We start from the raw sequence: 14,419 nt of genomic DNA on the forward strand, positions 1-14,419 counted from the left end.
GTGTGTGTGTGTGTGTGTGTTTCCACCCCTCCTTCCACCTCCAACATCAAACACATTCCCCACAGCCCCAGTGAGATAAGACACTCAGCACAGCAACTCTCTCAAAGAGACTCTGCATGGCCCACTCATCACCCAGGCCCAACATACGTCAACACACCCACATCAACAACCCTCACAACAACACACACCTGTCTCAGCCATGCCACCACCGTATCACCACAACATCTCTTAGCAAGAAACTAAAACAAACATTGTTACGGACAGCCAGTCGAGTCAAGTGTTGCTGTGCTGTAGGCTACATGGTGTGATATGAAAGGTTGCACTTGTCTTGCATGCATCAATTACTGTGGTTTCATTCTATGTCATGTTATTTAAGAAGAGGATGCACCCAGTAAAGGACTACATAGCGCTCTCTCAACAAGCCTGTTGCACTGAACCATGGAAGAGCAACCTGTACTGTATAACCATGACTACAAAGTGAAACGCAATTTCCTGCATCACCCTGAGAGCATAACAGACAGGTAAACGAAAGTTCCCGCCACTTGACCCAGAGGTCAGCAGTTTGGGGACGTTGTGTAGTGAACCCTGGTCTGGCTCCTGGGTGGGGAGAGAGGGACGAGAGCAGAGAAGAAAGGCCCCTGGATTGCTAACCCTAAGGTACTATGAAAACAGAACATTCATGGCCAGCCCAGCTTGGCAGAGACACAGAAAGGAAAGAGGACAGTTTCTGCTACATTTACTGCTCTCAGAGAAGAGCAGAGGCTACAGTATAATTCAGTGGTTAAGGTAAACGGCATATGAGTGCACACAAAAATGCAGATAATGAAATCTTTCTGACATCCGTGCATCTCTCTTTTCTCTCCTGTCTCTCGCCAAGTTTAAGTCCCGGTGTCCCTCTGCAGTTATCAAGATTTATTTCTATCCCTCTCCCTATCGCACACTCTCTGAGACTTTTAAACTTTAACAACTGTTCTGGGAAAACCATGAATATGCAGAGTCACGCTTTTCTGACTGAATGAACAACAACAGAAGAGGGCATTAAAATTCTTGGTAACACACACACGCATGTACACACACACACACACACACACACACTGAATACATAACTGCAAAACCCACAGTCGTTATCGGAGACCAGAAACGTATCCATCTCCAAATCCAGTAAGAAAACCTCAGAGCTATAAGTAGATTTATTTTCTTGGTTCCTGGCATTCAAAGTTAACACAGGTAGACCATGAGACCATTAGCAGAGCATCAGGCCATTAACTGACTTGAGCTCCTGGTGCAGAGCTGGGAGTTTGCTTAAGGTGACTTGGTAACTTTTTAACATGTCCAACTGGCCTGAGAGGTAAATGCTATATGTATATGCTGCCGTTATGAAACCAATTCCTGGACAGCATGACTAGGGACACGATTTACAGGCCTGCCTCAGGGATCGAGACTCACATTTCACATTCAACAATGTTTGGTTCCACAGATAACAAGGTCTGTCACCACAAGGAATATGTATCTACCTGTATCAAATTATTTCATGGATCTAAAGGACAGCAAACAATCAATCTATCCAACTTCAGTCGAGTTGTATACAGGACTAATAGTCTCTGCATCCTTGACTAAAAGTTCAATTGAACCCTCTGGGCTTTTTCTCTCAAGACAGCAACGTGGAGGGAAGGAGGGAGTCAGCTGACCCGGGTTTCAGTCAGAAACAGGAAACGGGATCTTTACTGCAGCTCCTTGCAAAACAATCCTGCTATTGTTATCTCCATTTTCCTCCGTTCCTGGTATGTTAAGGGAAATGTAAGACTATATTTTTTGAGGGTTTGTGAGTTCTCATCCCCTTCACTCTCCGTATCACAACCCTTCACTCTGTGGTTTCACAAGCAACAAATACCTTGTCCAGACAAACAGCAAACCACAGACACGTACTCGGTTCCAGACTCTGAATAGGCTGGCATGATCCAAATCCAAACTGCTGGAAAATATCTTTAACTGATATTGAGCTTCTTGCTATGGAATGATACACTACCGTCTGGGCACATAACACATCGCAGACGCAGTACCTTTCCCCTGGCATGTGGCAGTAGAATCACAACAGGACGATCTGAGGAACAACCACAGCACAGCGCTGACGGACCACAGCCTAGTTTTAATTACCTCATTGATTTAACTTCAATTAAGGGGGCTTGTTGTGTGTCTCATCAGAGCAACAGCAGCAGCTAGCGGAGAATGAGACGCACAGCCCTCTGATGAATAGCGACAGGGACAGAGGAGAAGGGCCGTGTCAGTTGGCCTGGACGGACACACATGAAACTGGACACTGCAGCCTCGGCCATGACCTCACTCTGTTTTTCGAAGGAAATCGGACTCGTTTGGAAGGCTCTGGCACAGCAAGAGCTAGCAGTCAGAGCAAATACATACACTCAGACTGTAGCCGTCAGTGCCAACTATTCCACACACGTAATAAGCATGTTAGCCTTTACAATGAACACTGATTGATAGTTCAAACAGGATTCATCCCCATCAGACTCAAAACAACAACATACACAGTACATGTTTTACTTAATCATATGTACTGTGTTTGTCATTCTGGGAGTACTTTGTGGTGTGAAAACATAAGAATATAGGATCCCCTATCCAAAAGATAGGATCCCCTACCCTACTGTAGTGTTGTGATGTGTGTACGTGTGTGTGTGTTGCTCTAAAAGTTCATATATCTAGAGAATCACGTGTTTCAAGTGAAAATACTTTACTTCCTCTGACAAATCATGAACTATGACATGCTCATCATCATTAGCAGCGCTCAACCCAGAACAATGTTTTCTCCAGGATATTTCCATATTTGTCCGCGCATAGATTGTTATAGACATACAGAATAGGCTAGATCTCAACGTTTCTGACAGCTGCATAACTGTTCTGACCTGTTCAAAGAACCTTGAATAGCGGGTGGGTTGGTGACATGCAAACAGATGTAGCCCATCTAAAAGAAATGACTCTTTCTGAAAAAAAAAATATATATATATATATATGTAGGCCAGGCCTATTCCGAAGACCGTGAGCTGATATGCAGCAATGAGTTGTTACATTGTTATTTCACGGCTGAAGTGACACATTTAGGGGGCCTACCTGCCACTCTTGAAAAAACGCTGTCCCGTTGGTCTTTGTCTAGGGTGGGACCCGACGCCGTGATTGCATCTGCAGAACGGAGAGAGAAAGTGTATTATTCACAATCATCAGAGCAATGAACTATCAATGTTATCAAACATATGTATCAAAAGTCTAGGCTGTCTAAAACAAAGGACCTTACACAGCTTTCAGAAAAAAAAGAAACACTTTGCTTCCGATAAAAAGTATCGCTTCACGATCGCGAACTTTCTTGTAACAATTCCACAATGGAATTCATTTTCTCACTCGGAGAAAACCTGTTGCCCTGGCCTGAACATCTGCTCTGAGGGGATGCCATGGAAACGAGAAGGGAGATAAATAACATGCCTACATTTACAAGACGGCCCTGCGAGGAGAGGTTGATTGTAGCCCCAATTAAATCGGCTTGTTTCAAAACGTTGCCAACCTATTTCTAGAATGACAGACCTGGCTGCGGTGCACATAAACATAACCAGTATGATACATTCCAAGGTATATAGAGTACTCTACTGCTGCAATATAACCTCGAACAATTATCTGAGATCTCGCAAGTCATGGGCATGAAAGAAAAGGTGTTACCTTGTAAGAATAAGTCACAAAATAACTCCACATTCTAAAACTGGCTACTCCTCCAAAAACAAAAAAAGGCAATGATATGATTCGTCCTGTGACGCCTAGGCTATTTGTGAAAGGACTTACAGGGAACGGGACCAGGGTCAAAGGATGAGATTCGTCAGTAGTACAAGAGAGTGAGGAAGAAAGAGTTGTCGCAAGCAACTTGGTAAGTCCAGCCCCTGAAGAAGACGAAAATAGAAATCTAGGCGGGTAGCACCAAAAATAGCGTTGACATCACACAACTTCTCTCTGCCATTGTTTCAGCATAGGAGCTCCCTATTGGTACACTCTGTAGCCAATCCGAACACCGTACTTTTTCCTGTCCGAAACTTTGTTCATAGTTTTTATTCAGATGGCTTCTACAGCTCCACCTGCTGACATGGCAACCACTGTTTATTGCAAGAGAATAACTATGTTAGAGTCCTCTACTCGTACTTTTTGGACAACGATATTATAAACATGTAATAACTTGTGTAATAATAAATATTCTCTGTTCCAATATGTTTCTCAATGTAGCATTTCTATGTGAACTTATGACATCAATCAAGTAAACCAAACAGTATGATAGAGTTTACAAGTGCTCTAGTAGCTATTGTCTCAATTAGCAGCATGTATGGTTATAGCAGAGAAATATGGAACTCTGAGAAAAGGTGAAAGTTCAAATGTAATTTGTCAGCTTCATCTGGGCATCTTCAATTTCACAGATAACTTCTATGAAATGTCTTTCTGAATGCGTACAGTAGCTCCTAGGAAATGGTGAGATCTAAATAGTTACTAAGGGCTTCCTGTCTATCTGTTGGACAAGGTAACCCATACACATTACTTTATCTGTCACCTCCCACGAACTCTTACTGTGACCCTAATGCGTTGTTTAAAAGTAACAATACATATAGTGATGTTTGGATTAAAACATCCGAATGACACAGTTGTCTACAGATGTAGGATCTTAACTTGATCACCCTGTTGCAGGAGAACTTTCTTGCAATGCAGGACATTTTTTACTTGTTGTGTATTTGAGGTTTAAAAAGGATTCTGAAGTTTGTCATTTCCACTTTGGAATTTCAGACTTGATTTTCCCTTACAAAAACTGTATCAACCCCTACAAAAATGTCTATTAATTATAACCCACATAATAATGCACATTTCCTGCTGTAGCAAACGGACTCAAAATCAGATCCTACATGTGTATATCTTTTGCAGAGGAGCAAATAACACAATATGAGGGTTTGAGGTGGGAGTCGAGCATCACCTGCGTGTGCTGTGTGTGTTTTGAGGACAGGAAATGACAGAAAGTGATCTATGATAAAGAGTTCAGTCCATCCTTCAAAAGGCTGGTTTCCCCGGCTTGAGCACTGCTTTCATTTCCACTCAACCTCCGTGATGCACTTTTCAAGCTCAACAGTAAAACAAACTGCTCATGCACACCAAGAACGAAACCTAATGCAGGCTGTGCTGTGGGTTATACTCGCCTTCACATGCGTATGCACAGGGGGAGCCCAGCACCCTTACCAGAAATCCTCCCAAAGTGTGGGTGTTTATGAGTGTGTGCATGTGTGTGTGGTTTGTCTTGTGAATTACACAATCCCCCAGTCTGAATCACGTCCGGCATGAGCTGAAAATAACAAGACCACAGTGTGTGTGACAGCGAAACGGCACAGCAGGCTAGCATCCCACAGGGAGGCACACACACATGATCACAAACACAGGCAGAAGTTTAGGCGCGCTGGCGAGGCGCTGGCCTATGTGAGCCACGCTGCACTGTAACACCCAAATGTAAAAGACAGGCAGCAGTGACCAATCTGTTGCTCTGGTTGAGACGGATGTTAAACTGTTTCATTTGACCCATATCACGCTGTGTCAGAGATGTGATGCATACAAACACTCTTTTGGAGTATAAGACACTAAGAATTTCTAAGAATGTAATTCAATCAAATGTCTCCAAAATGTTTAAACAGAGGCTGGACATACAGCGGGCCCAGTTAAAATATGTTGAAATGTATTTTTGTAGAATATTTACCACGTCCAGATGTCAGTTAATTTGAGGGGAAGAGGCCTCTATGTTAATTATATATGTACAGGATGTGGTCAGCTGTGAACTACATGTATTTACAGTTGAAGTCGGAAGTTTACATGCACTTAGATTGGTTGCAGTCATTAAAACTTGTTTTTCAACCACTCCACACATTTCTTGTTAACAAACTATATTTTGGCAAGTCGGTTAGGACATCTACTTTGTGCATGACAAGTAATTTTTCCAACAATTGTTTACAGAGAGATTATTTCACTTATAATTCACTGTATCACAATTCCAGGGGGTCAGAAGTTGACTGTGCCTTTAAAAAGCTTGGAAAATTCCAGAAAATGATGTCATGGCTTTAGAAGCTTATGATAGGCTAATTGACATCATTTGAGTCAATTGGAGGTGTACCTGTGGATGTATTTCAAGGCCTACCTTCAAACTCAGTGCCTCTTTGCTTGACATCATGGGAAAATCAAAAGAAATCAGCCAAGAACTCAGAAAAAAAGTGGTAGACCTTCACAAGTCTGGTTCATCCTTGGGAGCAATTTCCAAACGCCTGAAGGTACCACGTTCACATGTACAAACAATAGTACGCAAGTATAAACACCAGGGACCACGCAGCCGTCATACCGCTCAGGAAGGAGACGCGTTCTGCCTCCTAGAGATGAACGTACTTTGGTGCAAAAAGTACAAATCAATCCCAGAACAACAGCAAAGGACCTTGTGAAGATGCTAGAGGAAACAGGTACAAAGTATTTATATCCACAGTAAAACGAGTCCTATATCGACATAACCTGAAAGGCCGCTCAGCAAGGAAGAAGCCACTGCTCCAAAACCGCCATAAAAAAGACAGACTACAGTTTGCAATTGCACATGGGGTGAAAGATCCTACTTTTTTGAGAAATGTCCTCTGGTCTGATGAAACAGACCGTTTTGTTACTAAAGCACCTTATACCACCCACCACTGCGACCTGTATGCTCTAGTCGGCTGGCCCTCGCTACATATTCGTCGCCAGACCCACTGGCTCCAGGTCATCTACAAGTCCATGCTAGGTAAAGCTCCGCCTTATCTCAGTTCACTGGTCACGATGGCAACACCCACCCGTAGCACGCACTCCAGCAGGTGTATCTCACTGATCATCCTTAAAGCCAACACCTCATTTGGCCGCCTTTCCTTACAGTTCTCTGCTGCCTGTGACTGGAACGAATTGCAAAAATCACTGAAGTTGGAGACTTTTATCTCCCTTACCAACTTTAAACATCTGCTATCTGAGCAGCTAACCGATCGCTGCAGCTGTACATAGTCTATTGGTAAATAGCCCACCCATTTTCACCTACCTCATCCCCATACTGTTTTATTTATTTACTTTTCTGCTCTTTTGCACACCAGTATCTCTACCTGCACATGACCATCTGATCATTTATCACTCCAGTGTTGATCTGCTAAATTGTAATTTTTCACTCCTATGGCCTATTTATTGCCTACCTCCTCATGCCTTTTGTACACAATGTATATAGACTTTTTTTTCCTACTGTGTTATTGACTTGTTTATTGTTTACTCCATGTGTAACTCTGTGTTGTTGTCCATGCTTTATCTTGGCCAGGTCGCAGTTGTAAATGAGAACTTGTTCTAAACTAGCCTACCTGGTTAAATAAAGGTGAAATAAAAAAATAAAAACAGAAAAACAGAAATAGAGCTGTTTGGCCATAATGACCATCGTTATGTTTGGAGGAAAAAGGGGGAAGCTTGCAAGCCAAAGAACACCATCCCAACCGTGAAGCACGGGGGTGGCAGCATAATATTGTGGGTGTGCTTTGCTGCAGGAGGGACTGGTGCACTTCACAAAATAGATGGCATCACGAGGTAGGGAAATGATGTGGATATATTGAAGCAACATCTCAAGACATTAGTCAGGAAGTTAAAGCTTGGTCGCAGATGGGTCTTCCAAATGGACATTGACCCCAAGCATACTTCCAAAGTTGTGGAAAAATAGCTTAAGGACAACAAAGTCAAGGTATTGGAGTGGCCATCACAAAGCCCTAACCTCAATCCCATAGAAAATTTGTGGGCAGAACTGAAAAAGTGTGTGCGAGCAAGGAGGCCTACAAACCTGATTCAGTTACACCAGCTCTGTCAGGAGGAATGGGCCAAAATTCACCCAACTTATTGTGGGAAGCTTGTGGAAGGCTACCCGAAACATTTGACCCAAGTTAAACCATTTAAAGGCAGTGCTACCAAATACTAATTGAGTGTATGTAAACTTCTGACCCACTGGGAATGTGATGAAAGAAATAAATGATGAAATTAATCACTCTCTCTACTATTATTCTGATATTTCACATTCTAACTGACCGAAGACAGGGAATGTTTACCAGGATTAAATGTCAGGAATTGTGAAAAACTGAGTTTAAATGTATTTGGCTGAGGTGTATGTAAACTTCCGACTCCCACCTGCACAATTACACTGACAAGGACTCTCAGTTTCACACACATATTATAATCAGGATCAATACACAAAATAAGACAACGCTTCCAAAAAGTGCAAGATGAGTACTGTCAAAACCTAAACCATGTTCCACAGCAAGATCCTGGGATGCCTCTTAATTACATTAGAATTGACAGAATTTTTGCAACTTTGCTGTACATTCCAACTCAAGTCAATAAGACATAGAAAGATACAGATATTATTTTAGGCCTTTCAGGACAAGACCTGGTAACCTCTGCCCAAGATCACAATGTGGTCCATCAGACAGACGGGATGGGATGGAGGGAGGAGGGCATCAGACACGGGGACAGGATGGAGGAGAGTGGGCATCAGACAGACGGGGAGGGAGGAGGGCATCAGTCGGACGGGGACAGGGATGGAGGGAGGAGGGCATCAGACAGACGGGGACAGGGATGGAGGGAGGAGGGCATCAGACAGACGGGGACAGGGATGGAGGGAGGAGGGCATCAGACAGACGGGGACAGGGATGGAGGGAGGAGGGCATCAGACAGACGGGGACAGGGATGGAGGGAGGAGGGCATCAGACAGACGGGGACAGGGATGGAGGGAGGAGGGCATCAGACAGACGGGGACAGGGATGGAGGGAGGAGGGCATCAGACAGACGGGGGGACAGGGATGGAGGGAGGAGGGCATCAGACAGACGGGGACAGGGATGGAGGGAGGAGGGCATCAGACAGACGGGGACAGGGATGGAGGGAGGAGGGCATCAGACAGATGGGGACAGGGATGGAGGGAGGAGGGAATCAGACAGATGGGGACAGAGGGAGGAGGGCATCAGACAGATGGGGACAGGGATGGAGGGAGGAGGGCATCAGACAGATGAGGACAGGGAGGGAGGGAGGTGGGCATCAGACAGATGGGGACAGGGAGGGAGGGAGGAGGGCATCAGACAGATGGGGACAGGGATGGAGGGAGGAGGGCATCAGACAGATGGGGACAGGGATGAGGGAGGAGGGCATCAGACAGATGGGGACAGAGGGAGGAGGGCATCAGACAGATGGGGACATGGAGGAGGAGGAGGGCATCAGACAGATGGGGACAGAGGGAGGAGGGCATCAGACAGATGGGGACAGGGATGGAGGGAGGAGGGCATCAGACAGATGAGGACAGGGATGGAGGGAGGAGGGCATCAGACAGATGAGGACAGGGAGGGAGGGAGGTGGGCATCAGACAGATGGGGACAGGGATGGAGGGAGGAGGGCATCAGACAGATGAGGACAGGGAGGGAGGGAGGTGGGCATCAGACAGATGGGGACAGGGATGGAGGGAGGAGGGCATCAGACAGATGAGGACAGGGAGGGCGGGAGGTGGGCATCAGACAGACGGGGACAGGGATGGAGGGAGGAGGGCATCAGACAGATGGGGACAGGGATGGAGGGAGGTGGAGGGCAGGATGAAGACAGCCATTGTTTGGGTTCTAAACGGGGCTCAGCTGGTCTGCTTGGGCACCATGCTCCGCTCTGGGGCACCATGCTCCGCTCTGGGGCACCATGCTCCGCGCTGGGTCACCATGCTCCGCGCTGGGTCACCATGCTCCGCGCTGGGGCACCATGCTCTGCGCTGGGGCACCATGCGGCACACAGGCGGCACACACAGTAAATAGTGTCCCTCAATGAAATAAGCTGTACAAGGTCAAATGTAGATTCAACTAGCTAACTTTATGAGCTCGATTTTAATTTTCTTTGTTTGTCCTACTTCTCAGAATGGTAGCAACAGAGCAGTCAACTGTCTTTTTGCTGAAATGCACTCTCTGATAATTACATGCCTGATGTGTTAATTTAAGTCAAAGTCAATCATGTGTGTTGAAAGAGCTTTGGAATAAAAACCATGCTAAAACTGAACAAAAACAACTGAAAAGAACACAATGGCACTGCAATCTGACATATTGTACAGACAGCATGTCTAAAGTCAAAGAGAGAACAGTACAGTACAGACAGTATGTCTAAAGTCAAAGAGAGAACAGTACAGTACAGACAGCATGTCTAAAGTCAAAGAGAGAACAGTACAGTACAGACAGCATGTCTAAAGTCAAAGAGAGAACAGTAGAGTACAGACAGTATGTCTAAAGTCAAAGAGAGAACAGTAGAGTACAGACAGTATGTCTAAAGTCAAAGAGAGAACAGTAGAGTACAGACAGCATGTCTAAAGTCAGAGAGAACAGTACAGTACAGACAGCATGTCTAAAGTCAAAGAGAGAACAGTACAGTACAGACAGCATGTCTAAAGTCAAAGAGAGAACAGTACAGTACAGACAGCATGTCTAAAGTCAAAGAGAGAACAGTAGAGTACAGACAGCATGTCTAAAGTCAAAGAGAGAACAGTACAGTACAGACAGTATGGTCTAAAGTCAAAGAGAGAACAGTAGAGTACAAACAGTATGGTCTAAAGTCAAAGAGAGAACAGTAGAGTACAGACAGCATGTCTAAAGTCAAAGAGAGAACAGTACAGTACAGACAGCATGTCTAAAGTCAAAGAGAGAACAGTACAGTACAGACAGCATGTCTAAAGTCAAAGAGAGAACAGTACAGTACAGACAGTATGTCTAAAGTCAAAGAGAGAACAGTAGAGTACAGACAGCATGTCTAAAGTCAAAGAGAGAACAGTACAGTACAGACAGCATGTCTAAAGTCAAAGAGAGAACAGTAGAGTACAGACAGCATGTCTAAAGTCAAAGAGAGAACAGTAGAGTACAGACAGCATGGTCTAAAGTCAAAGAGAGAACAGTACAGTAGACAGTATGTCTAAAGTCAAAGAGAGAACAGTAGAGTACAGACAGCATGTCTAAAGTCAAAGAGAGAACAGTACAGTACAGACAGCATGTCTAAAGTCAAAGAGAGAACAGTATGTCTAAAGTCAGAGAGAACAGTACAGACAGTATGTCTAAAGTCAAAGAGAGAACAGTAGAGTACAGACAGTATGTCTAAAGTCAAAGAGAGAACAGTAGAGTACAGACAGTATGTCTAAAGTCAAAGAGAGAACAGTAGAGTATAGACAGTATGTCTAAAGTCAAAGAGAGAACAGTAGAGTACAGACAGCATGTCTAAAGTCAGAGAGAACAGTACAGTACAGACAGTATGGTCTAAAGTCAAAGAGAGAACAGTACAGTACAGACAGTATGTCTAAAGTCAAAGAGAGAACAGTACAGTACAGACAGTATGTCTAAAGTCAAAGAGAGAACAGTAGAGTACAGACAGCATGTCTAAAGTCAAAGAGAGAACAGTAGAGTACAGACAGTATGTCTAAAGTCAAAGAGAGAACAGTATGTCTAAAGTCAAAGAGAGAACAGTACAGTACAGACAGTATGGTCTAAAGTCAAAGAGAGAACAGTACAGTACAGACAGCATGTCTAAAGTCAAAGAGAGAACAGTAGAGTACAGACAGCATGTCTAAAGTCAAAGAGAGAACAGTAGAGTACAGAGAGTATGTCTAAAGTCAAAGAGAGAACAGTAGAGTACAGACAGTATGTCTAAAGTCAAAGAGAGAACAGTATGTCTAAAGTCAGAGAGAACAGTAGAGTACAGACAGCATGTCTAAAGTCAGAGAGAACAGTACAGTACAGACAGTATGTCTAAAGTCAAAGAGAGAACAGTAGAGTACAGACAGTATGTCTAAAGTCAAAGAGAGAACAGTAGAGTACAGACAGTATGTCTAAAGTCAAAGAGAGAACAGTAGAGTACAGACAGTATGTCTAAAGTCAAAGTCAAATCTATGACATTTCAAATTTACATACGATCATTTTTCACAGGTAGTTTGGATGTAGTGAACTACTTTTTCAAAGTAACTTTATTTCAGTACACTATATTTTTGGGTAGCTTTTTGAGTAGCACAGAATGCCTGCCAGCCAGCCAATCCAGTCATATGAAACCACTGTCTCTCTCTGCCTGCCCTGACCTCAATGCATCTACTTTACAACACACACTCACAAATAGGGACTTTTTATTTTTCCGATGTCTAGTATAATGTCTGATCAAGATGACAAGAGGAAGGGCTAACCGGGAGACCAGAAGTTGTCAACAGTGGTGGTGGTTGTTGAGTGTAAAATATCAGGCAGACAGCCTGCAGCTCACCACATTGCATGTACCACCCTGCCTGGCCTACTCCATCACCACCCAACAAATGATCAAGATACAATTCCTGAAATATCCACACTAATTCAGCATCTATGGTTTAAGAAATAATACACATGTTGTATTCTTGCTGTTTCAAAATATAGAAAAACGCTTTTTAGAAATTCAATCTGTGCATTTGAATCTATATTTATAAACTGCATATGTGTGCGAAATATGTTTTTCTGCCATGAATCACTTCCATTTTGTGATTAAAGGAGAACCGAAGCATTAAGTCATCCTGAAGCAGAAAGTTGGTAATAACGAACGTTTGAATTCAATATAGATATAACTAGATATAACTAGATTACAGTTGTTGGACCTGCTGTTGAGAACCTTTCCACTGAATCAAACCTCATAAGGCTGTTTAGATCAAGGCGCGGTTGGGCTTTATGTTAGCTACATGTGTGGACAGTATGCAATTGTAAAAATCCAGTACTGTGCATTTACTTGTGTGTATATAAATGAGCTCATTTTAAATCTGTGGAGACTCATATTTCACCACTTATGAAACACAATATAAAAGGGTCTAAGTGACCAGTACCAGCAGTGTAGTGAATACATGTCCTGGCACAGAAACACCAGGCCGTGGGAGAGGGAAACAGTAACATATATGTGAACTGATAGGCTTATATTTTATTACTGCAGTGTGAGAGAAGAAAGAAGAGAGAGTGAAGGAGGGAGAATGGAGGACTGAGCAATGTGTCTGATGTGAGGATGTCTGGTCGCAGCTTGCCAACAGGGTCCTTCCCTTTAAGAAGCCAAAAGGAATGTGAAAAATGCTGGATAAGGAGGTATGGAAGCAGCAGTCATAGTTATAACACTCACAGTATGGTGAAGAGAGAGAGAGGAGAGAAAGAGAGAGAAGAGAAGAGAAGAGAAGAGAAGAGAAGAGAAGAGAAGAGAAGAGAAGAGAAGAGAAGAGAAGAGAAGAGATGAGAAGAGAGGAGAAGAGAAGAGAAGAGAGGAGAAGAGAAGAGAAGGAGAGAAAGAGAGAAAGAAGAGAAGATAAGAGAGAAATAGAGAGAAAAGAAGAGAAGAGAAGAGAAAGACATGGAGAATGGATTTGAGTACAGGACAGTTTGTTGGAGAGTGAATACTACAATGGGATTAGTGGATGTTTAGATGTTTAATAGTGGAGTCGTGTGTGTATTTGTGCACACATGCAAGTGTGTGTGTGTGTTTGAAAGAGGTTGACAGAAATGGGATAACAGTGTGCAGTGCTGTATATAAGCAAGGAGCAACAGTGGAGGATGGCGTGGACAGGGTTTACAGTACAGGATCATTTCGGTCATTTAGCAGAGCGATTTTGGTCACTTATCCAGAGCGAATTGGGTTGAGCGCCTTGCTCAAGGGCACACCGGCAGATTTGTCACCCAGTCGGCACAGGGATTCAAACCAACAACATTTACTTGCCCAATGCTCTTAACCACTAGGCTACCTGCGACCCAGCATAATGTCTGTTGGCCCTCGCTTATCAGTCGTACACCCCCCCTGAACTGCACGTACAGAATCCAATTCACACACAGTCATACTAACAAATACGCACATATACACAGGGACACGCATAGCACATTTTCCATGGGGTTTTTAGTGTCCATTCGTTCACTGACGTGGTGGGTGGTTGTGTGAGCGAGAGTCTGAAACATACAGCTGGCTGTGAAGAGGCCTAACTGGAAAGTGTTGGTTAGAGCTCTCTATCCTGTACATCATCAGTGTGTCTGTTCAGCACACCACCAGGTTCAAACAGTCACTTTCCAAAACAAAGGAAAACAGCTCACACTAGGTCCCCTCTAGAACAGTCATCAAGCTCTACTGTGTTCATATATATATATATATATATATATATATATATTTTTTTAAATGGAGATTGATAATCTATTCAATACAACATTAGGTGGTAGGTGGTATGTCTGATGAGTTTCACATGAGCACATACCTCATATAAAGTAATACTATAGGAAAGAACTATGGTATACCTTTTGTTTGCTATTTTTAATATTGATTAATACAGCTACCAAATGTGGC

General features: G+C 43.5%; 1 protein-coding gene across 4 annotated transcripts in view; it reads right to left on the reverse strand.

Annotated features, from left to right (window-relative positions):
* LOC115102286 (histone deacetylase 7-like) overlaps positions 1 to 14,419 on the reverse strand; it is a 73,468-nt gene that overhangs the window by 54,131 nt on the left and 4,918 nt on the right. For 2 of the 4 annotated variants that reach the window (XM_065005412.1, XM_065005411.1), the window contains exon 2: positions 3,124 to 3,192. In XM_065005412.1, coding sequence (XP_064861484.1) covers positions 3,124 to 3,192 — 69 coding nt within the window. The other 2 variants (XM_065005414.1, XM_065005413.1) reach the window with 2 other exon arrangements.

The sequence above is a fragment of the Oncorhynchus nerka genome, linkage group LG20, assembly GCF_034236695.1.
Source record: "Oncorhynchus nerka isolate Pitt River linkage group LG20, Oner_Uvic_2.0, whole genome shotgun sequence".
Classification (NCBI taxonomy): domain Eukaryota; kingdom Metazoa; phylum Chordata; class Actinopteri; order Salmoniformes; family Salmonidae; genus Oncorhynchus; species Oncorhynchus nerka.